The sequence below is a fragment of the Cyprinus carpio genome, chromosome A6 (genome assembly GCF_018340385.1).
Source record: "Cyprinus carpio isolate SPL01 chromosome A6, ASM1834038v1, whole genome shotgun sequence".
NCBI lineage: Eukaryota > Metazoa > Chordata > Actinopteri > Cypriniformes > Cyprinidae > Cyprinus > Cyprinus carpio.
Window position 1 is genome coordinate 14,474,620 of NC_056577.1, and position 24,864 is coordinate 14,499,483.

The following is a 24,864-nucleotide window of genomic DNA, read 5'->3' on the forward strand; positions in this document are numbered from 1 at the left end:
TTGGAAGGTTTCACTGGAAGTATCTTTATTCTGTGTAATTTATACAGGAATCATCTAGAGTAACCAACGTACTGAAAATCCCAAATGGAATTATATACCTAGTGCCATTTTAAAGGGCTTCATTAAATGCTCCAAATTTGTTATATTTGATCACTGTTGTGCTACAGAGGCTTTGGCACCATTACATGATTTTCAACCTATTTTGATTTAAAGGGACAGTTTACCCATAAACAGCAATTCTTGCATCACCTTCTTGATGTTCCAAACCTGTATGACTTTCTTCCATGCACATTTTGGATATTTCTTCTACAGAAAGTCATAAAAATTTGGAACAAATGAGGGTAAGTAAATGACAGAATTTTTATTTTTGTGTAAATTACACCTTTAATACAAAGATATGATCATATGTAAGTTTATTTGACTATAGTATGAAATTATATGGCATAATGAAATTATGCTTGATCATCCCACACCAAAGAACACAGTAACACTAATTCTGGAAAGATGACAAAAGACAAATACAAAAATCAAGCATGAAAAATGCTCGATGCATTTTAACAATACAAATCAAGCATAACATGGTGTTTTAAAATGAATCCTGGTGCAAAACTCTACCAGTATTGTGACTGTGACATTGTGGATTTCCTTCACATAAAATACAATTTTTAGTTTATACAGCTGATGTCTTATAACATGAAATAAAGTTGCATACAAAGCAAAGTTGATGTGATACACAGTACATGAACACAATGTCAGTCTGGAGCATTTTTCTCACACAGCCAACAGTGCTTCTTAAACTCAACCACTCAAAACAGCACAGTCTTTATTTTTCCGGCAAATCAACAACCATGTCACCAATTGAGCCTTTTTTCTCCATCACTCTGTGGTTTCTGTTTCCATGGCAACCCAGCTGGAAGTCCACAGGTGCTTTAAGCAAGCAAACATTTTCTATGAATGTTACATGTTTTGATTGACAGGTGTGACATAATTGCGAGGGAACATTCCGGTCTGTTCATGACAAGCCCCTTTCCACCAATTAGGATCCGAGTTGTCCAGGACATGGATAAAATCTCCACGCCTGAAACCCAGCTCTCCATCCTCTTGAGGGTCGAAGTCAAACAGAGCTTGAACATATGTGGAATGCTGTGGAACAAAAGTAGAAATGTTGAGAATTATGACAATATTGCATTGAATGTGGTCTAATGCCTGGCTGTAACTGCAATCATGACTGTGCTTGGATTAGTTTACTGAAGTAATATTTAGGGATATATTTATACACACACACACAATAATAATAATGATAAATTTTTATGCAATGTTATTTTACATTTGATTACTTCATTAAATTTACGTACCTAAAAACTAATGTTAGACCTACATAAAAAACATGAAAAGCACTGTTTATTTTATTTGTATCTTTGCACAAGTGTGTAAATAAAATGCATCTTTAAAAAACCCGTTTTGTGTGGAACAACTTCCTTCTGCCACAGACTCAAGTTTGTGTTTAACAGCTGAGCCCAAGCCTCCATTTTTTATTAGAAATCATCACTTTAGAACTAGTAACGTAGGAACGTTGAGTTGCTTCATTAAAAGCTTATTGTATTACTGTATTAAAAGCTCAATCTCATATTCAGAATAAAACATTTTGAATGTCTGCTGAGGAACGCGATATCTTTGTCGCACTATCCTTTCATCTGCTCCATGCATTTGTTCTCTGCATCTTACAAGTTGTTGTTGAAAGTAAAAATAATTCTTGTCTTTCAATAAAAAAGCCTTTACTGCTGACTCACTCATAAAAACAATCTCTTGTCGCCATCTAATGGCGGAAAAATTTAACTAAAATCACCATCACGAACACACCATTTCTCAATACTAAATACTATAATTAAATACTACTATTTATATAAATATTATTTATTGAATAATAATATTTAATAACACATCAACAGCCATCATAAAAGCTGCTAGGCAATTCAGTCAAAAGAACAAAGGAAGCGCTATGATATACAACATTAAAAGTTAAAATAAAAAATGCATATAAAATATAACGTTATGCGACTTTGCCCTCGGCCAAAACTATTTCCTCTGGAACAAATAATAGATTACTGAGACCAAAGACTGGCCGTTAGATTTACCCACAATTAATTATACCCATGTTTAACAACTATAGAGACTTCAGAGTGAGCAGTAAATTCCAGAACAACTAGCCGAGATAAGAATGCTCTCAGAGGGTTCTTGAGCACTGAACAGCCTCTGATGCCCTAGAGCTCACATGCCCAAAAATGTAAAAACGAAAAGCAAATTTTCAAATAGACGTTATCTTTATTAACAAACCACATATTTGAAGTCTAAACAACTACATCCTCACCTAAAAACCTCTTAAAATTACATTCCGTGACACAAAAACAGTATTATGTCTAAAACTATTGTGGATTTGGGCATCCGACATGACACTCTCTGAGGGAAAGATTTGAGGACCAGAAAGAACTGTAGTGTGTGTGTGTGTGTGTGTGTGTATATATATATATATATATATATATATATATATATATATATATATATATATATATATGTGTGTGTGTGTGTGTGTGTGTGTGTGTGTGTGTGTGTGTGTGTGTGTGTGTGTGTGTGTGTGTGTGTGTGAGAGTGTGTTTTACCTTAAGAAAAATATTGTCTCAAGAAGCTGAATATATATTTATTGAAACATTTTTTCTATATGGGGGCAAAATTAAGCTCTTACTCAGAGGATAGAAAGTTGGCGCAAATGTTGGTTTGATGTATTTATGTTATAAGTATTTGTAAGTATTTCAAAGTATTTATAATATGTATGATGCATACAAAACAGTCCTACCTGTGGCACCTGTTCAATGTCCCTGAGGAAAATGGGCTGATTCCTGGACACAGAAGTGGAGCGATGATAATCCACTAAAGAGTTTAATGAGTTAAATTTGACCACCCACAAGAAGTATTTTCCTGCTCCATCCCTTAAGACTTTGAAGTGCTGGACATCATTCCCAAATCTACAGGAAAGGGAAAACACACAGTGTATAGAGAATTACATCATAGCTGGCTGCATTTACAACACTTGGATATTGCAATTACAGCGAAGAACTCTGCACTGTTCAGTTTATCATGAGCTCTGAGGTCTGCTGCTATCTGTGGAGAACCATTTGAATGATTCAGACAGTGTTGGCCTAGTTTAGAAACCACACAAAAAGAATTTGCAATAACACACAAATAAAGTGCTGAGAATGGCCATATTTTGTGCTGCACTGCATCAATTATTCATTGACATGCCCCTATTAGAAGAATAAATTCAATTGCTGCATCAAAATTTCAAAAGCAGAAGCCTTTGTTTCTAAGTGTTCATTACTAGGATTTCAGAACAGTAATATACAAATTGGCAAAACATTAGAATTGAATCGGACAGAATGGCCAATACATACTTGACAGACAGCGAGAAGTCTCCAGGTGCACTCTCACTCTCTCTTATAAGAAATACTCCATCATGTCTCTGTTTATTTAACATTTCTTCTGCTTTTGCACGAGGAATCTTCCCATAAAACCAGCTGTGTGTTCAGAACAAATACAAAAGCAGTAGTTAAAGATACTTTGTAGAATACATCGTTGACATACCATTATACATGAGTTTCGGATTTAGAGATTGCAAAGCATTTATGAGATAGGAAATCTCAACTGTAATGTACAGTATCAAATATATAATATATAATGTGTCCAGGTCTACTGGAGGGACAGTAGTTGAACTTGAATATTAGAATACAGAGTGTGTTTATTAGATTGGTATTAGTGTATATTGTATATTCAGGCTTGGGGGGGTTACTTTAAAAATATATTCCGTTACAGTTACAAATGAATTAATGAAAAAAGTATCCAGTAACGTAATCCAATGAATGTAAAGTTCCACTGGAGGCGAGCAAAGTGAGAACCCAAGTGCAGCTTTATTTAAACAAGGTGAAATCCAAAATCCAAACATTCAAACAAACGAAGAAAGGCTTGACTTGGCATGAACAGACTTGTCTTGACTTGAGCAGACTTGACTTGGCATGGTATGGCATGGCATGGCATGAACAGACTTGGCATGAACAAGATCTCACCAACAGAGGTACAGGGACAATACTCAACCTGAGACAATGGCAAAATGAAGGCTATATATATCAAACAATAAGGGTCAACTGATAAAAACCAACCAAATGAGAGACAAGACACATGACTAAGACAACCAATGAGAACATGACACATTGGACAAAGGAACCAATAGCAGGATAACATGAGGGCAAGGGAATCACATGACTAGACAGGAACCATGACAAGGCAAAATAAAAGACAAATAAAACCATGTACAAGAAACAAAACCCCACGTTACAATGAAAGTAAATTAATCTGATTAATTTCCTTCAAGGTCACATATGTAAATACATTCAAGTAAAAGCAATATCATCAAAAAAGACTTACATTTATTATGGATATGATGCAAAATATAACTATAATTTGATGCACAATATAAAATATTTAAGAAAATGAAAGACTAAATGTGCATTCAAACTGTTCATTCAGTTAAAATCTATAGATTTGGGCAAAACCTGTTGTAACCGAGAACTTTCACCATCGGACATTCTGCTTCGTCATGGTGGTTGTACATGTTTCTGTTTTGTATTCCCATTATCCCCAGGTTCCCTTGCTGATCTGTTCCGTTAGTTTTTAATTAACTCCACACCTGTTTCTGTTCTTACTGATTACATTCCTCCAGTTATTTAAGCCCTGTGTTCTCCTCAGTCAGGTTGTCCTGTATTGATAATGATGATGTTTTGTGCCTGTTCTGTTCTCCCTGTGGATTTATTAAAATGACTTCCTTGGACTTCCTTTATTAAAATATTCGTCGTGTAACAAAATTACAGTTACCAGTGTTTTTGTATCCTGATTACATCACGTCGTTAAATTTATTCTGTTACTCCCCAACCCTGTGTATATTAAAAAGGTACTGTTCTAACAGAGACATGGATTCATAACTGGTAATAATCAGCCATTATATTGACATTATGCAACAAAAAAGAAACAACTAAAGACCTTTAACAGATCAAATTCAACAATGTAATTTTAAATACAGATTACTGCATTATTTCCTTCATTTACTAACATGGAGCAAATGCAGGGTATCTTCATATAAATAATGAATTAAAGGAACTGTTCACCCAACCATGAAAATGCTGTTGTGCCAAACCAACTTGGAAGACTTTTCTTCAATATTTTTCATGAAACCTAAGAGATTTTTGGCCCGACATTGCTTGAGGCACTGAGAACAAACCTCACTGGTTCTTGCAGAAGCTCATGTGTGTTTGTTCAGTGCCCTGCACATGACATGAAAAAAATTAAATAGTGTGCACTACAAAATAAGCAAAATTTACTAACTCGTTCCCTTGTTTCAAGTAAAATAGTGCACACAATATAAGAAATTGAGGGAACAAATTATTATGTTGTGTGCATGACTTACATTTTTTTCCTGCATGTCATGTGCAGGGCTACGTAGTTTGTGCGTCAAGTGAGTACAAACCTCATTGGCCAAGCTAAACGGGTGAGCTTCTGGGAAAAACTCAATTAAATCTGTTCATGATTTTCTTTTCAGAAGACTTGGATTAAAACGCTCGATTCATACAGATTACTTTGCTATCTTTATGAACTTTTTAAAGATTCAGTGTTTTGTTTTTTTTCAGTTGACTTTCAAAGAAGGGGCCAGAAATCTCTTAGGTTTCATTTAAATGTTATTCATTTGTGTTTCAAAAATGAGCATAATCTCTTGGGTTTGGAGTGACAGAAGGGTGAGTAATTCATAATAATTTAAATAGATGGAGACTTTTGTTGACTAAAAAGAGCAAATACTTACGGGTGTGGCTTCATTTCTATGTAATTTTTAGGGATGAATCCTTCTTTTCCATTGAGTTCTGCCTTGTACCAGTTCTGGTCACATTCTTCATTTAAAACCTGATGGGAAAACAAAAGACACTTAAAACCTGACCAGCATGGTGGCACTACACAGCATCCAGCGTTCACACCGTTAACTTTCAATCAGCCCACAGAAGACACTTCCCTCAGAACACATAGGCCCTAAAGAGCCAATCGTATCATTGGCTGTGGTGTTTAAAACCCAAGGCCTTGCTCTACAAATAGCACACAGGAAATATCCTTCATTTCAGCTTTAAGCTACACATAACATCCTGTATACATAAGACTTCTCTGGCACTAATGAGAAATACATTGCACACAGTCTGTTTTGTGGAAATGCAAAACTGAACCATATGGATTAGACAAAATATGTGTGTGCCATTAGCATTGGTCCTGATGGCTGGGATTTGATGTCTCTTTTTTATAATTGAAGTACAATGTCATACCCACAATGATAGCATCTGTACAATCTCAGAGGTGACGGGCTGAAACGGATGAAGTGGACAAATACATATAAAAAAGCATCACTTTATGTGATTATTTTAGACTCACAGCAGACACTCAGCTGTGCTTTAGTCAAGTATGTTATGACACATCCGTCTTAGATAAATGGGAATCCTATCCTATAGCCTGGAACGTTCTCACAGTTCTGAAAGATGGTTCCCCATCCCTTCTCTCTGCAAACAACCATTAATCCGCTCTCACTCCCACCGCGCCATGGTGCCTCTTTTCTATGCCTTCAAGAAAAATAGAGTGACATTATAAACAAGCCAAGATGTCAAACTCCAAATATAAAAAAGGGGGGAATGAAAATAGGGCTTGGTAACTTCTGGGTGGAAGAAATGAACACAGCTAATCTCTGTTATAAAGACTTACTTTTATTTTAGATTTGTAAAATCTACTCCCACTCTAAGCAGTAACAAGTAAAGAGAGGAAAATATCATTTTATTTATAATTTTTCCCACTTGTCATCTTGGTGAATAGCAAGCAATCTCTATGTGGGCGCAGTGAAGAATTTGCATATGCAAAAATTGCCCCAATTTTGTGTCTTTCCAGTAAAACCCCTCGCAGTGGTTGGATGAAAACTGGTACAAGACATAAAAACACAGAATCAGAGCTTTGCTTGAGAAAAAAACAGCAGACAGATAGCTGAATGTGATGCCAAAACCAAGTCCAAATTTTAAAACACAGGTTTGTGGTTCAGAGATGTCAGCTGGCCCCAATCCACAACCACTAAATCCCCATTCAGAGGATATCATACTAGCAGCAGCCTGCTTGCCCACAGCAAAGCACTGTTGCTGGGCAGAAAGTGCACAGCAACAGCAAGAAAGTGGTAAAAGAGGTTAAAACCGTAGCAAAATATAGAAACACTTTAGATATTGATGGTGCATTTGTGCCCAAAGAGTATAATGAGGTCCAACACGACAGATAAAAAATGAAACAAAAACAAAACTAAAAAAATAAAAGCTATTTCTGCCATGTTAGGCAAACCATTATTGTTACCATTGACTTGAAAAAAAAAAACGATAATGGATTTTACTGATACTAATAGCTACAGGTTGCTAGAGGGAAGACTGCATGAAAAGTGCAAACTAATAACAATATAATAAACAGTTACAAAATGATGAACAAATGTAGTTTAGGCATGTTGAAACTCATAATCAAAGCGTAAATACACATAGAAAACATATCCTTGTGTTGCGGCTGACATAAAAGAGCATACGCTACTTGCGTTCAGCAGATATTTTCCAAAATGTTGCTACAGTGATGCGGAGAGACACAGGGGAGACAAAATGTTGAATAAAGTCTTTATTTTGGTTTTCTTCGCATACAAAAAGTATTGTTGTCATTTCATAATGCTACGGTTGAACCACTGATGGCGATGGACTATTCTGACGATGTCTTTTATACTTTTCTGGACCTTGACAGTGCAACATACAAAACATCCAAAATTACATTCACAAGCCTCCAACTACACATCCAAAATATATTAAATACAAAACCTAAGACGAATGAAGCTTTTATGGGTTTGGAACGACACGGATGTAAGTGATTAATTACAAAATTTTCTTTTTGGGGTGGAGTATCCCTTTAAACCTAAGGAAAAGACTGAGAAGACTTGAGAAGAGGGAGAGAAAGCTGGGACTTGTGAACACGGAAGGCAGAGGGGTCCAAAAAAAAAAATCTAGAGAGGTCCCCAGAGAATATTACCCAACAACCAGAGAAGATTAATGCGCAGAACTGTTAGCCGCTTCTTTCACCAAGATGAAATTTTGACTTTAATAAATAGCAAATCTGGTGAAATTTGAAAAAAGGGCCAGTTATGGCTTTTGTATTTTTGAAGCACTACACAGTAAGACAGTTTTGAACTTGAATGCATGATTTTGCAAATATTATCAGATTTTTTCTACATTATCTCAAACTAGTATACTAGTTTCAGTATAAATCTCAGACTAGTATACTTATTATCATTGCCGAAATAATTAACCTCATTTCCAAAACCTATATATCATTACCGCAACAGATGTTCATTAATTAATAGCAAAATAGTACTTTGATTTTAAATGCATGTGCAGAATCTACAAATTATGTTCTTTCAGGTTTGTCTTGTCATTTTTAAAAAATGTCAGGTTTCATTGAAATATAAAAAAAAAAAAATGCTTGCAAACTGTGGGAGGTGTTGCTGTAATGAGAGACATCGATAAAAATAAAAACTATTAAATAAAAAATAAATATTAATTCAGAATTTCAAGTAACTGTGCATTACTATTAATAATTCATTTTTAAATATGCGAAAATGTATTTACTTTTCTAACAGTGTTGATGTTTTCAGACTGTTGTGGTAATGAGATTTTTTTAGGACTTAGTTTGGAAATTATGTTTTAAAAGGTGTTAAATGGTAAGTAAAAGTTTTTAAATTAATGTTCACAAATATGCCAGACTTTGTTGCTAATGTCTGAAAAAAAGTTTTTTTTTTCATTTTTTTTTTTTTTTTTTTTTAAACCAAGATTGTGTGAGAATCACCCAAGAACTGTTAAACCAGATACTCTAAGACTTTTACTGAAGTTGTAGTGGAGTCATTTTCACTGTAAGGTACCTGTACTTTGACTCAACTATGGTTTTCAGGTACTCTTTACACTTCTGCATGCATAAAACTTGCCACAGCGCACAGCAATCAGAAGTAATGATTATGAATGTGTTGGAAAAAAACAGCAAGAAGACTGACTTAACATTATAATAATTAATTTTCAGCTGCACTGATGAAGTCGATGACACTGACTCGTCATCTCCACAGTGGACATGCACGTTTCAAATGGATTACATAATCTGAAAATATTTGTTTTCCATTTGAAATGGTTCATTTAAAAGTAGACATTTAGCTTTCTATAGATATATTGTTCATGTCTGCGAGGCAAACAAAAGTTTCGGTTGCAGTTTTTGGGTGTTTTATTTTTTTATTTATTTTTTACATGTTCAAGGTCACAGAGACCTAGACGGCAGAAAGCACACCCTGTTTGCTTTCATCATTTTACAAAAGCACAGCATTTTGTTTTTATTGCGAGTGCACACAAGTAAAAAACCTTTTACATATTCAAAAGATTTATTACTTTTATCTGTATGACCAAAAATGACAGAGTATGTTAAATTAAATGCAAATGATCGCACCAGTGCCTCCAAGTTAAAGGCACAATATATACGATTATTTTATTAAAATATCCAAAACCACTAGAACGGTGTTATATATTTTGCTGACTTGTGTACTTACATTATCCCAAATGTTTCGAAGAATGTTTAAATCCAGAGAAATAAGCAATTTTAAACTGGTGACATGGACCGTGTCCATAGTGACATTATGTTGCCTGCCAATGACGTAATAACCCTCGATTTCTGGTTTTGTTTTGTAGAAAACATGGAAACACCAAAGACACTTTAATATGTTGCACTAGGGTTGGGTGAAAAATATTGATATCTCGATATTAATCGATTCTCTTTTTATGGAATGATATTGATCCTTAAATCCCAAGAATCGATTAGTGTAGCCTGTCTTCAGTTAATGGACAGAACGTTGAAGGGCACTTCCCATCTAATGAATTACAAAAAGCATTGTGCTTTGGTGCTTTTAATATGAAACAAAGTCTCAGGTTTCAATTTATGTCCACTGTATTGCAGTATTCAAATAATAAATGCCGTTTTGGCGCTGTTTAAAGTGGAGTGACAGATCGCTGTATATATATATATATATATATATATATATATATATATATATATATATATATATATATATATATATATATATATATATTTTAAGTAAGTCTCTTGTGCTTACCAAAGCTGCATTTATTCAACCAAAGACAAAGTAAATCAATTATACTGTAAACAATTACTAAAATGTAAAATAAATGTTTTCTTATACTTTTAAATTAGAATTCTTTTTGTTTAATGCTTTTTAATTTAATGCATCCTTACGGAATAAAAGTACACATTTCTTTAAAAAGAAATGTTCACACTGCACAACCAATACATTACTGGCCATTAAAATTTTTCTAGGAAATATGGTCCAGTGTGCCTAAAGACAAAGGAAGCATGCTCTTGAGACAAAAATGGAAAATCAAGCATAGTGCCAGGGCATGAGATTTTGCAGGATCTTATAATTCGGTGATAATCATAGAAGCCTACTAAATGAACAATACAGGCAAACCATATCGGGCTAATAATAATATCCTCTAAATCCAAAGGTTTTTACCACATGTCTGGCATGTACCCTTCTCAGCAGGCTGGCCTACCTAAGCTTTATATCTGTAATAAACAGATTATTGTTGTGTTCAGGGGCAATGGAGAGCTGCCACTGGTAGGAATTTAAAAGCCTTCAGCAGCTGAGACTAGATTCAAACTCAACATTAATTTTATCATTATTATTGGAGATTGGTATCAAGATTTTTTTTCCACACTGAAAGGTTTAATTCACTTCAACACGTTTTTGATGAATCTGTATTTTGTCTTACTCTTACTCTAGAAATAAATAAATGACACCACCAATGATGTCAGACTGGCATCAGCCATGATATTACAAGTCCAAACATCCCCTAAAGGCCAAACAGTTAATCACAGGCTGAAATGCTCCAGACAGACATCTACAGAAGGCTGTACAAGATGTGTTAATGAGGTTCAAAGACAAGATCATAACTGAAGTTAATTGAACGAACGCAACAGATGGAAAGATGTGTCACTAAAGCAGGCATCACAATCACCATGTGTACATTTTTAAAGACGGAAACTATAAGAATCAAAGATGGGTCACAGGTGCACAAGAGATATTTAGCAGGTTAAATATCCAGACCTGTCTGCAATCCAAGTTATGCAGCATGAAATGTGCTTTGACTGAAAATGACATCAGCAACAACAGTTGTGTAGTGTGAAAAGAACAGCCATGTGACGACCTTTAAAGTCATGTGGTGTGTGGCAGTATTAAGTGTTGTAAAGTTAGGACATCAGTGATGTCAACCCAAAAGCTTGCTCTCAACCACTGAATCAGTGAATAGTGAGCCTGCAAAAGCAATATGCCAGGAGATCCCAATGAACCCAACATTTTCTTAAATGCACAATTTAAATTTGAACCCTAAAGACTTGCACAACTTGCTTTTTGCTGTCTTAATAGTCTCACATATAATTTTATGAACCAGGTGTTTGGCTGCAACTATAAGAAAAAGAACTCACTGTTCAACTCACTGACTACTACTTTTATTGTAGTAACAAGGAAAAAGAGCCACCAGTAAATTTTTCAAAATGTTCCCTTTTGTGTTTTTTTGGTGAAAAAAAAAAAAGATTTGAAACATCACAAGAGTGAGGGAGGAGAAGAAGCGGGAGAAATTTATGTGAGGAATCCTTTTTTGCAGGTGACATATTCTGTGATGCAACTCCCATGAATGCAAAATCAACTGAAAGTTGAAAATGAAACCAGGAAAGTAGGGCAAAAAAACAAAAAACATGCAAATACAGTAGAGTTCAGGGAAAAAATAGAGTTCCCTGGAGTCAGAAGTTCAAAACAGAACCCAAGCGAGGAGATCAAATCTTATCCTACAGTCAGGAGGCTGATACAGTAATTAGCCAGGATTTCTAGGCCAGCCTAACAGAGTCTTGGGGCTTGGGGATATTCTCAACATATTAGAAGCAAATGCTGTTATCCCATGGGAGATGTCTAGGCTGTTATTCTCCCTTTTCCCTGAAAAGGATTCTCAGTTTGTCACAACTCATAGAGAGCAGCAAAATGTGAACATCTCTCTCTATATGATCCAGGTTTCAACAGAACAATACAATTTTGGTAACATAATATTGTACTTTTTTTACATATAAAATCACTGTGGCAAATTATTTCAGCAAAATAATGGCTCACGCCTTCATTTAGTTCTATAATGTTGCAGAGTCTTTGGCTGTTTAAGGGTGTGTTCACACTAGCAGTTCGGTTCGTTTGGTTCATTTGGTCCGGACCAAAAAGGAAAATGATACATTTGGTCCTGGTCTGCTTAGCGTTCACATTAGCATTTTTAACAACGAACCAAAAGACACCGAACCTAAAGGCATAGTGATACTTTCACAACCTGATTGGTCGGCTTGAATGACGTATATATCATGACGGAACTCACCGAGCACCCCAAACAAAAGGTGCATTAGACTTAAAGTGGCTTTGAGTCAAACACATCTAATGCCATCAGCTGGACTAAACACACTCATTTTCTCTGAAAACACACAAGGCGCTCATAAAAAGGCACTTTACCTCATTGTTGCTCCACGTTTGCCCTCTGCTCATTTTGTTTTGGTCACACCGTGTTGTCATATCATGTCCCATAGCATTGCATCTTGTCATTACTTCCTGTTTTTGGTTTCGTTTAGAAGTATTTGGTCCATGTTGCATTCCGTGAAACAGTGATTCTGTTCAAATTCCCTTTAAAATCTTAAATGATTCCCTTTGAGCTAAATTGACCTGTTTCCCTTACACATGTGTAGATGTGCACTTAATTTGCTTGGAAAATACTTGTATAAGGGAATTCATGTAATTTTATTTAAACTGTTTGTTAATTAAAATGTGTGATGCTGTTACTGAAAGTATGTTACCATGTTCTTTATTTATTACAGTTTATTTATTTTTCTTTCTAAATTATTAAATAAATAATTATTGATTCATCTATTTTAACACAACTAGAGAACTATTATTACATCTCAATTAACTAAAATAAATAAAATGTTTTTGCATAATTCTTGATGAGTTTGATTGTCCCAAGTGTAGGGCTGGGCAAAAAAATCAAACGTGATTTTCATGCACATCTCATCAGTAAAGCCGCTCCTGTGATAAGTAGGTAATACTCTGATCTGAATGCATGTGCAGAAGATTACCTACTTATCACAGGAGCTGCTTTACTGATGAGATGCGCATGAAAATCGCATTCAAATTTTTGCCCAGCCCTACACAAGTGTTATCCAGGCTGTTTCGGGCATGTCTTGAATAAATTTGTGGTTCATTCTGTGAAGCCGGGAACAAACTACTGTCAGACCGATTATGAACGTCATTTGAGCTCAGTCAGTGTTTTTAGTCAGTGTTCAAAGTTCTTTGGTATGCAGTGACTAAAGAATTTAAGACCAGCTGTTGCCAGTCGTCCTCACAAAGATTAGTCTATTTTTTTATGTATGTATTTAATTTATTTTTTTAAATAAATTTTGTGTCTGATGCCGGCTATTAACTCCACCTGTGTCCTAATTTGTAGGCCTAGTAATTTAAATAAAAAAAAAAAATAAAAAAAAATCACAAACATGACATTTCTGAATAAATTTTTTTTATAGCCTTCACTTTAGTTATATCTAATTTGCCATTTTCAATTAACATAGACCTGTTACATTCTTCTTATTAGCCTATTAGGCCTACTATTATTAAGTTACTTTTATTATTAAATTAATAAAACTGGACTGGACTCCGTCTGTTAGTTAGCCTAGTGCCCGCTCACTTTGGCCCAGGCCTGCCCAAAAATAAAATTCTGGCTACGCCACTGATTGCTCTTAACAGACCTGTGTGTTTTGTATCATTAGTGCAGTGTCCGTTCTCGGAGCATATAAGCCCTGCCTGCCTAAGGCATGCTGCTTCTGGCTCGCGCTGTTCTGTAGTTTCTTAAAAATTGTTTAATTCTTAACATGTCAATTGTCCATATTGCACCAAAATGTGACACTGCACTCCCCTGGGTCTGCAGCAACACACCCGCCACGCGTGAAGTCGATTGGATTGATGGTTCTCGACATAATAAAAATGCAAACAGACAGACAGACACACAGAGATTCTTGCCTTTATAACAGAGAAAAATATGTTCAGCCCCCTCCCTCCGAAGCTCCGAATATTCGGTGCTGATTACTACTGAAGCTTCGAAGCTCAAAAGATGGTATTCGGACCAGCCCTAGTCTCAGTACAGTTGTTTGATGCACACCCAAAGTGCGATTGCTGTATTCACACCTGCCAAAAAGGTCCGCACCAAGAGGGGAAACAAACCTGAGTCTGATTCAATCGAACCAAACAAGACAGGTGTGAATACACCCTAAGAAAGTAGTTGTATACACACATATTTTAAAGAACAGGTCATATGGTATTTTAAAGTGTCCTAATATTGTGTCAGAGCAATCCCCTCCCTTCCATAAGCCTACTCTGCTCTGATTGGTCAGCTGGCCACGCCTGTAGTGATTGGCACAGAGAGGAGTCCTTGAGCCAGTTAATGAGTGCTACCATTGACAAAGCACCTTTACATAAAACAATAATATACTACTCCAATCCTTTCTTATAATAATGGCATAAAATACAAAAACACTTATGCCCACAGCTAAAGTTTAGCTGCTAAACTGTGAACACTTAAAACAATAATGGTGGATACATTAGCAGAGTGCTAACATGACTAACATAACTGATGAAACAATACAGTTTGTAAACCAAAATATGTCTTCTGTAATGTTTGAAGAACGACAGACAAAAGATGCTCTGTCTTAAGTTTTAATCTGAACGCAGGACAGCTGTATCACGAGCACCAGCCTAACCTAACCTCTTCTGCGTTAACCCTATATCTGCCACTGCAGCAAAATAAACAGCAATTTCACTATGATTATAAAGTCTGTGCGCTACATTCTTTATTTTTAAATGAACCAATTAGAACAACGTCATCTACATTAATCGACACATTCTTAGGTTCACAGCGAATTATCAGAACTACTTCAGTAAGACAGTAATATCGTGCTTTACCTGGAAACCTAAAGCTGCACTAGGTATACATCACATATTAGCACAAAAACTTGATATTTTGAGCACTCAGTTGACAATGTACACATAACGTATCAATCGTACTTACAGGTTGTGGTTAGGAGAGCTTGCTAGTCCAAATAAAGAAGATTAGAAGCCAACGAAGACAAAAAGCCAAGATTAGAGAAGCAGTCCTCGTTAAAATGACAAGCACACAAAAAAAAAAGGTTGAATACTTGAACACAGTGTCTTCTCGACATGATGCAAACAAAAACTAACTATTGTAAGTGCTTGTGGGCAGGTCAGACTGTGTTCGTATTTTGCGGGCAGGCAGGGATTATGCAAATGTGTTACCCAATGACGTATACCGGTTAACAGGCAAAAGATTTGAAAATATAACGACTCATTAAGGCGATTCAGAACCAACTCTCTCAATTTGAGACTGCAAACTTACAAATCTACTGGTAAAACAGAGTATTTTGCCTTAGCACTGTAGCTTCCATAAATTGCTCGGAAATGGCTGAAATCCTGAGATACCATCAAATTCCATCATTGCTTTTTGTCTGTCCCAGGACTGGAATTTTTATTTTTTGTGCAGGCATTGTTAGCATTGCCAAAGAGCAGGGGAAGAAAAATACCAAGACCAACTCTCCTGAGCTTCTTCTTTCTAAATGGGGACAAAGTCAACGAAGAAAAGACGATCAGGGACGAAGGTTTGGCACCCCTCTCTTTACACTGCTGCATTTTTAGTAAGATAAATAGCAATTTTTTTTTTATTATTCTTGCCATACACACACACACACACACACACACACACATTGCCATACACACACACACACACACACACACACACACACACAGATGTATATAGGCTTTTTTTTCATTAACAGACAATTTTTGCCAGTAGAGTTAGTTCTTAGTTTAAAGATTTTTCTATAGTTTTTCTATCTGTCATGTTACACTGGAAAAGCTTTAAATTTAGATTTTGAAGATAATAAAATATGCAGTTCATGACCTCATAGCTCAGAGGTTTCCTTTAGAGATGGTCCTTTATTGACCCTCTGATGGAGTTAAACTTGGCCCAGTATCTGTATCCCTTCATTTGCATGCCGAATACGAAGTAAAATGTGGGTGAAAAGGGCAGTGTGTGATCATATTTGGTAGAAATGGTTGGTAGAATGCAAAAGCAGAGAGTACTCATGTACGCTGCTGATTAAAAGCTGTCTAAAACACTGAGAATGATGTGCAACTTTGAAGCCTTGCGTTTTCCTGGGTGAAAGGTCCAGGGGGCAAGAATAGCTGATTCATGACCTAAATTAAATTACAGCAGGGTGGCAAGTGCTCCTGAATCCAGTCCAAAATCTTTTGGATGGAGCTGAACCCTTCAGGGCTGGATGGTTGGGGGGAGTCTGAGTTGCTAGGGTGACTGACCTTGGTTCAGAAGCAGGATGTGTTTTTTAATGTCTCTGAAAGAAGTCTCTTATGCTCACCACGGCTACATTTATTCGATCAAAAATACAGTAAAAATGGAAAATTGTTAAATATTATAATTTAAAATAACTATTTTTCATTTTAATGTATTCAATTATTATTTATTTCTATGATGGCAAAGCTGAATTTTCAGTCTTCAGTGTCACAAGATCCCTTCTAATATGCTGATCTGGGGCTCAAATAACATTTCTTATTATTATCACTGTTGAAAATGGCTTAATTTCTTCAGGATTCTCTGATGAATAAAAGTTCAAAAGAACACTGTCACTTTTGATCAATTTAATGCAGTCTTGATGAATAAAAGTATTAATTTCTTTGAAAAAATAAACAAGAATCCTTACTGACCCCCAAAATTTGAAGATTAGTGCAACTTGCAAGTTAGTTGCAGGTAAGGAGGTCTATATAATATAAAGAGAAAACATTCTTATTCATTTTAATGGCAGTTGTGAACAGGCATCAAAACCCCATGTTTGCCATCTTTTCCTCATGGGTGTCATGTTGTTTCACGCTATCATCTGAACCTTAATGTCATTTAGGCCACACTATGACATCATAGGAAAAATATAAGTTTGTTTCACACTTTACTGGGCAAAAAAAAAAAAAAAAAAAAAAAAAAAAACCTGTGCCCCAGCAACCAATGAATATTATGAAATATGTGCAAACACCCTTGTGTAATTTTATGGCATAACTTATCAAACTGTAAAAAATATGGCAGCAATGAGAGCTTAGATAAAATATTTTATGGACTCAAACCTAATGAACATTTTGTAATACCTTAATTTCAATTTATTTAATATTTGTTCAGTTTTAAGCAGATAAACAAGACAATACTGAGTTCCTAACATCAGTGACAAACTGCTGGCTACAATTTCTTGTTGCAGTCACATCCCAACTACTTGATTGATCATATCATTGCAAAATGTGAAATATATTATCGCCCATATATTATAGCTTTATATTTAAAGTTGCAAATATATTACATCCAACTTTAACCACATACATACAGTACACTGACATAAATCAGTACATAATATATAGCACATCTCGCTCTGTGATTGTTTATATCATTCCAAAATGTAAACTATATTACCATCCAGCTCTAATCTGCTCTAATTAAGATTTTCTGTAAAGCTGCTTTGAAACAATGTGTATGTGAAAAATGATATACAAATAAAACTGACTTGACATTGAGACTTTATGAAACCAATGCTATATTTCCAACACTGATTAAAGTTAATAGGTCTGTATACCTGTAAACCAGTTATTGGAACAGGACAAACAGATAAGCTAGAGATTTCTGTAGTCATCAAGTTCCTCATAGCTTGATCATACAGAAAGACAGGACTGAAAAAATGCAACAAATGGCACTTACCTTTAAAATCTCTCCTCGCTTGAAACTTAATTCATCATCCGCAGTAGCTTTGAAATCGTATTTAGCTATTGCCTCCATGGCATGGACTGTGTGGACACGAGACAGATGTAAAGCTCCAGAAGGAAGTGCTTCTACAGGCAGAATAACAGTCCTGACTGATCTGATTCAGTCTCCTAATATCTGTCCTTGTCACTGCTGACCGTGGAGTGACAGAGCTTCCTTGTCTGGGTGCTGTCAACCTGCAGAAAGACATAAAGATTTGAACCAAATGTAGTTATCTATGAACGAAGCATTAGGAAAAATACTTTTTTTTCGCCCTTTTAATCAGATCTGGTATGAAGGAGCTGTGCAATGTACGCAAATATAAAGGGAATGGAATAACTGGGTCGAGCTGACGTTTTCTTGCAACCGACTATTATCCAATAAGAGGAATCAGATGTACTGTGGGGTATCTAGGTGAGACTGGATGCTGGTGAGAGCTTGATTCATGCTGATCTGACGCATTGGTTGCAATACTGAAGTCACAGCAAAGGACTTTTCCATGTTAACTAATTACAAGTACAAACAAATTCTTCGTTCCTGAGTGAGATGCGTCATTACAGACATTCACGGCAAGATCACGTTTAAGCTTTTCTACGCTAGTGGTTGGAGTTTGATTAATTCATGCCAGTGTTGGATCAGTTGAATCGATTCACTAAGACGATTCGCTTACTGATTCATTCAGATGCCTTTTCAGTACGAGTGTTTGAGTCAATCATTCACTCAATCGATTCGTTAAAAAACTCCCTTTAATAAAAATATATGTCCACAAGTGTACTAAGAAGTGAGTGAGTTTTTACTTGTTAACTGACAAAAAAAAAATCAGAATTTTGATAAGACCAATGATATAAATAAAACAGCCTTATTAAATAGTAATGAGTTTCAGTAAACGTCATTACGTCATGTTAGTTGTGTGTGGTCATAAATCTTCCTCGCCACTCTCTTTGTCAACGAGACTGATACACATTACGAACAGAGTGAACGACATGCTCCTTCTGTCGGTTAGCAGATCCATATTTACGCTCGCTCACGAACGAGATATGCCTCGTTCATCCACATCGTCCACAAATTGTATTCGAAGTCAATCCGAGTCTCGTTCAGTAAAAGGGGCGTGTTCGTTCAAATGAGCCAACCAATGAAAATCTCGTTCCACAGTCCACACTCGAATATTATTTGCTGACGGCAGAAAATACCAATGTAGTCACGCCCTTACTTGGACGAACAAAACACGAGTCAGTGCAAGGGAATGAACGAACGATTCACTTAAAAGATTCGTTCACTCCGCTATTAGACACAGCCAGTTATGCGATATTCCACCACTTTGCCGTTAAAATCATGCTGTCAGGACGCTGCAAACATGCAAAGTGTTCTCGAGTCCAGACCATAGACTGTACTGACCTGCGGACAGCTCGGAGTCGCGCTGAACTAAATTTGTAGCGGGGCCCGGGCGTCCATTACGTCGATTGCAGACAGCTTCGTTGATTATAATACAAGCATTATAGTTTGTCGCTTCGCGTCTCTTGTCTGCAGTGGGTGTAATATAATCGGTTGTATATGTAGCCTAAATAGTTAGGATTAAGGGAACGGATTCGTTTAGTGATAAATATGCTGTGATTGTGAAGATGATATCCTTTGTTTTGACACTAAACTTTCCAACCTTGTGAATCATACACAAACACCACTAGTATTTCCTTCGATTTTTTACTTTCACGTACATCTAAATATTTAGAAATCTACCAATCTGACTGAATCCAGTCGAACATTATAGTTATTCCAGTGCAACTCTCTTTCCGTCTGCTGATTAGATAAGAAACATCACTTAACTTACCCAGCGCACAGAGGTGTAGAGTCTGCCTATCCGATCCCCCTTACGCAGTGAAATGAAGAACTAAATAAAAATTCTGCATTTTAACAACAGTAAAATCATTTTACACGGCTTACTGTTGCAGTTAATTTTCCCGACTCCGGAGTAGCTCCGGGAAAAGCAAGCAAGCGGGCTGTTAATTTCCGCTTCCTTCGTGTTATGGTCCGCAAAGATGGAAAGGTCCAAACAAAAACTTCGCACAATGAATTAATAGTGAAACTACACAAAACGATAACTCGTGCACCATAGATCAGAAATTCGATTTAAACGCGCGTAACCTCTTATCTAAAGTCTTTAACCTCGCATTAAAGATTGTAGTGCAGATTGGAACAAACCAGAAGAGATTGGTTGTTCCAGTTCTCCATGAGAATAATGCAGCATGACACACAGATGAACGGAGCGACATCGAGTGGTTAAAGAGTGAAAATGCTGGACCCCGTAATTCAGAGAAAAGTCTGGCTGCAAACAAACAAACAAACAAAAAAACATTTACAAACGGTACATTTGCAAAGTTTGTTATTGTTTGTCATATAATTAACATTAAAAAATAAAAAAAAAGTGGAAAGTAAATTATTAACAGAGGCATAGCTAAAACATTTAAAATAAGGTGGGTGGGTGTGGCGATATTGTGCTATTCAAATGTCAATTTTTTGTACATTTAAAGTGAAGTAACGTTAGCCTAATATAAATATGCAGAATAACCTGATCCAAACGGTATGTCTAACTATAGAGATAAACATGAAATAATGATTTAGGCTGTATAAATATGTCGAATACGCTGTTGCGTCAAGAAACCAATAGGCACAGCATTACTTGGGTTTGTGCAGTGGTTAGGAAACACAAATAGACCCACACAAGCCTCACATCAATATTTTAACAACTGCAACCCTTTAAGAAAGCAGACGAAATAGTGATGCCCTGATGGATAGAGGTGCAATTGCCATTCTATGACTGGAGGTGTCAGCTGGCGTCTAAGGACAGTGAGTGTTGACTAAAGCAACCTCTGCAGAGACACTGAGACTTGTGGATGCTGCTGCTCTTCATCTCACGCGTCTTCAAACAAGATTCCGCGCATTTAGCTTAAAGAAACCGGTAGTCTATTTGTAAAGCCCAGGGTTATTATTAAATTTTTATTTTGTGTTTTATTCATTGCATAGGCTACATCAGTGTGGTATGAGCACGGTGAAAATTGTGTGTAGAATTATAATGCTATAAGTAGCAAATGTGAGGCGGTGACAAAGGTCTGACTTTCACTGTGAGACTTAAAGTTATTAGCGGCTTTGTATGCAAAGGTAGATGTAAATTTCTATATTTCTTTAACAATTTTTTAACATGGATATTTCTGAAGACCCAGAAAACTCATCTCTGCTTCACTCTAACTCGTCGGGAGATATACACGGTAGGCATTTATTTCAGGGAATCTGAATTGTGGCAGTGAAGATGAAAATCCAGTTTGTTTTAGAGCATATCAACTTATTTATTATCTTTTACAACCTTATAACTGATGTTATAAGCTGGTTCACGAACTGTTTTAAGAAAAGGTAACATAATGTATTATTATTGTTGTTGTTGTTATTATTATTATTATTATTAATATATAACGAAATAAGTTAGCTTCCATGTTATGAATATGTAGCTTTTTCTTTCTTTCTTTCTTTCTTTCTTTCTTGTGCATTTACAATAGAAAGTATGTATTTTAGGCACTGTGGCTACCATTTCAAGTTTATCACAGTAACAACTGCATAATAATTATTTAATTAGCATAAGAAATAGCTTTTTCATAGATGCCATACACCTTATGTCAACATTTTTCTCTTGTGTACTTTATACATTTTATGTATTATAAATGCACACATCACATCTGGATCTTGTTTTTATATGTGATTTTATTGTGTGCTTAGTGACCATGGGGGACCAGTATGGAAATGCCATCTTGCCCAGTATTTTTGGGACCATATGTTTTTTTGGCATCATTGGAAATTCTATTGTCATCTACACCATCATTAAAAAGACCAAATGCCAAGCTAAACAAACGGTACCAGACATTTTCATATTCAATCTCTCTATGGTGGATTTGCTTTTCCTCCTCGGCATGCCCTTTCTAATTCATCAGCTCCTGGGAAACGGATCTTGGTGTTTCGGAGCCACTATGTGCAAAGTCATCTCTGCCCTAGATTCGAACAGCCAGACAGTGAGCACCTACATCCTCACAGTTATGACCTTGGACCGTTATGTGGCTACTGTCCACCCATTCCGCTTTAACCACGTCCGGACAACCTGTGTCGCCAGTTGTGTGGTGGGGATGGTGTGGGTGCTTTCTCTCATCTCAATTACTCCTGTTTTAATGTACACTGGCTTGATGCCTCTCCACAATGGCCAGGTGGGATGTGCTCTCCTGCTACCGAATCCATCCATCAACATCTGCCTGTTCACTATCTATCAGTTTGTGCTGGTGTTCGCCCCACTCATGATTATCTGTGTGGTGTTCTCTAAAATTTTGAAGCACATGTCTACCACAGTGGCACCTCTTCCCCCGAGGAACCAACAAGTGCGCACTAAAAGTGTGACTCGGATGGCTGTGGCCATCTGTTTGGCCTTTTTTATCTGTTGGGCTCCGTACTACATCCTTCAGCTTGTCCATCTGGGAATACAGAAACCCAGTGCCTCGTTTTATTATGTCTATCACGTTGCCATTAGCATGGGTTACACTAACAGCTGCATTAATCCTTTTCTTTATATTATTCTGAGTAAGACCTTTAAAAGGCAGTTTATAGTGGCCATCCAGCCTGCACACAACAACTTTCGGGTCAACACGAGTAGCACGGAGGCCACTGTGTCTCTCCGTCTGGCCGCAGACTGCCAAAGACATTTACCTGCTAACACCTCAGAGTAATACACTAATGTTTTTTTTTTGTTTGTTTTTTTTTTTTTTTTCCTTAAAACAACCTAATTGAAGCATTGATCAACCTTACACGATTAAAATAAAATAGAAGGATTCAAAAAATAAAAAGGAAAAAACAAAGTGATGGAACAATAGATCAACATTTTATCATCTCTATGTGCTGTGCGTGTATTTGCATTATGCATTTGGATTATGTATTTATACATCATCACTTTATGTTGACCATGTTTACTAGGGGAAAAACTGTGAATATAATTGTGTACAACTGAATGTTTATTTTTTATTTTTTATTTGATCCCTTGAAATATTAATGTAATTTATGTAAACTGTGTGTGTTTTAGTGGAACAGAAAACAATTTAGCAGTAAGCATTGAGAATTGTTAATGTGCTTGAAATTTTGTTGTGGTGACTGTTGTTTTGGCAGATACCCTACCGCAGTTACTGTATATAGAAAAGTCAAAAGCCAGTGTTTTTAAATCACGCATAAAGAAAATAATAAAATTACCATATGTTGTTAAGCATTGATATGAGTATGCTTCTGTATAATCAAGTCAAGTGTAATTTAAACTTACACACTAAAATTAATAAAAAGTCTTTCTACACAATAGTATCAACTAGGTACTATGCTTGTTTTGCAGAGGAATTAATTTAAGCACATTTGGTTAAGTCTTAAGTGTTTTATTTTCTTTAATTTTGGATATCAAAATTTCAGACCTGTTCACATATTTAGCCTGTAGAACTGACACTCTCTGTCATGCCATTAATATCAATCAAACATAGATTTTTTTTTCTATTGTTTATACTTTGATCTATTATATTGTATAGACTTTTTGCTTATCTTTAATCACTTGAGAACATTTACAAAATGCTAGTTTAATCAGTGGTTTTAAAAGTGGTATTGAGAATCAGTGTTCAATTTATCAGTCTTTGAGAAATCTATGAAACATAAATACAGGTGCATCTCAATAAATTAGAATGTCGTGGAAAAGTTAATTTATTTCATTAATTTAACTTAAATTGTGAAACTCATGTATTAAATAAATTCAGTGCACACAGACTGAAGTAGTTTAAGTCTTTGGTTCTTTTAAATTGTGATGATTTTTGGCTCACATTTAACAAAAACCCACCAAAAACACATACACACACACACACACACACACACACACACACACACACACACACACACACACACACACACACACACAATTATTGTTGATAGATTTTATTATGTCCCTCAGAATTATATTGGTATAAGTTGCACATTCCCTTAATAAAAGACACATTTTTAAAAAAGAAGTGCATGTCTTTTTGGAGCTTCAAATTAAATCTTGTAAAATTGTGATTCATCTTAAAGATGTCTGTTGTGGTTCAAGGCTTCTTGAAATTCTATTGAGAAAATAATTGGTAAAAGTATGTGGAGACAATGCTGCTTGAGAGGTGTATGGACAGTTGTGTCCTGGTGTTTTGTGTAAATAGAAAGATCCTTGAGTCATAAAATGAAGCTCAAGGAGGCAAATACTACCTCACTACAGCACCAATTTACCATCTAACTGGGCTCATCAACAATAATCCCATCGTGTTCAGCCAGGAATCTTTGGGTGATCCTCGATGATCAGATGACCTTTAAAGACCATATTGCAAAAACAGCATGTTCATGCAAGTTCACACTACACAACATCAGGAAGATCAGACCCTTCCTAATGGAAATATGCAACACGGCTTCTCGTTCAGTCCATTGTCATTTTGGACTATTGCAATGCTCTTCTGGCTGGACTTCCAACATGTGCAGTCAGACCTCTGCAAATGATTCACAATGCAGCAGCATGTCTTGTTTTCAATGAGCCCAAGAAAGCCCATGCCACACCACTTCTCCTCTATCTGCACTGGCTTCCAGTAGTAGCTCGCATCAAGTTCAAGACATTGGTGCTTGCCTACAGAACAGCCATGGGCTCCACACCCTCCTACCTCCTCTCTCT

The 24,864-nt window shown here is 36.1% G+C and overlaps 2 protein-coding genes across 4 annotated transcripts; one reads left to right on the plus strand and one right to left on the minus strand.

Moving 5' to 3' along the window:
• LOC109096902 (growth factor receptor-bound protein 2a) lies at positions 1 to 20,362 on the minus strand. 3 transcript variants are annotated; one of them, XM_042758149.1, is made up of 6 exons: positions 19,951 to 20,362; positions 18,084 to 18,322; positions 5,900 to 5,997; positions 3,447 to 3,569; positions 2,852 to 3,020; positions 1 to 1,143 (listed from the first exon to the last, which is right to left on the minus strand). In XM_042758149.1, exons 2-6 carry the CDS (start codon positions 18,159 to 18,161, stop codon positions 958 to 960), a joined length of 654 nt encoding a protein of 217 aa, XP_042614083.1. In that variant the 5' UTR covers positions 18,162 to 18,322; positions 19,951 to 20,362; the 3' UTR covers positions 1 to 957. The 3 variants fall into 3 exon arrangements, with proteins under 3 accessions (XP_042614083.1, XP_042614085.1, XP_042614084.1); XM_042758151.1 differs by lacking the exon at positions 19,951 to 20,362 and adding an exon at positions 19,336 to 19,466; XM_042758150.1 differs by lacking the exon at positions 19,951 to 20,362 and adding an exon at positions 19,022 to 19,277.
• Positions 19,563 to 23,536, plus strand: LOC122145296 (melanin-concentrating hormone receptor 1-like). Its single transcript, XM_042758148.1, has 3 exons — positions 19,563 to 19,747; positions 21,319 to 21,385; positions 21,888 to 23,536. Exons 1-3 carry the CDS (start codon positions 19,745 to 19,747, stop codon positions 22,877 to 22,879), a joined length of 1,062 nt encoding a protein of 353 aa, XP_042614082.1. The 5' UTR covers positions 19,563 to 19,744; the 3' UTR covers positions 22,880 to 23,536.
• The last annotated feature ends 1,328 nt before the right edge of the window (positions 23,537 to 24,864 follow it).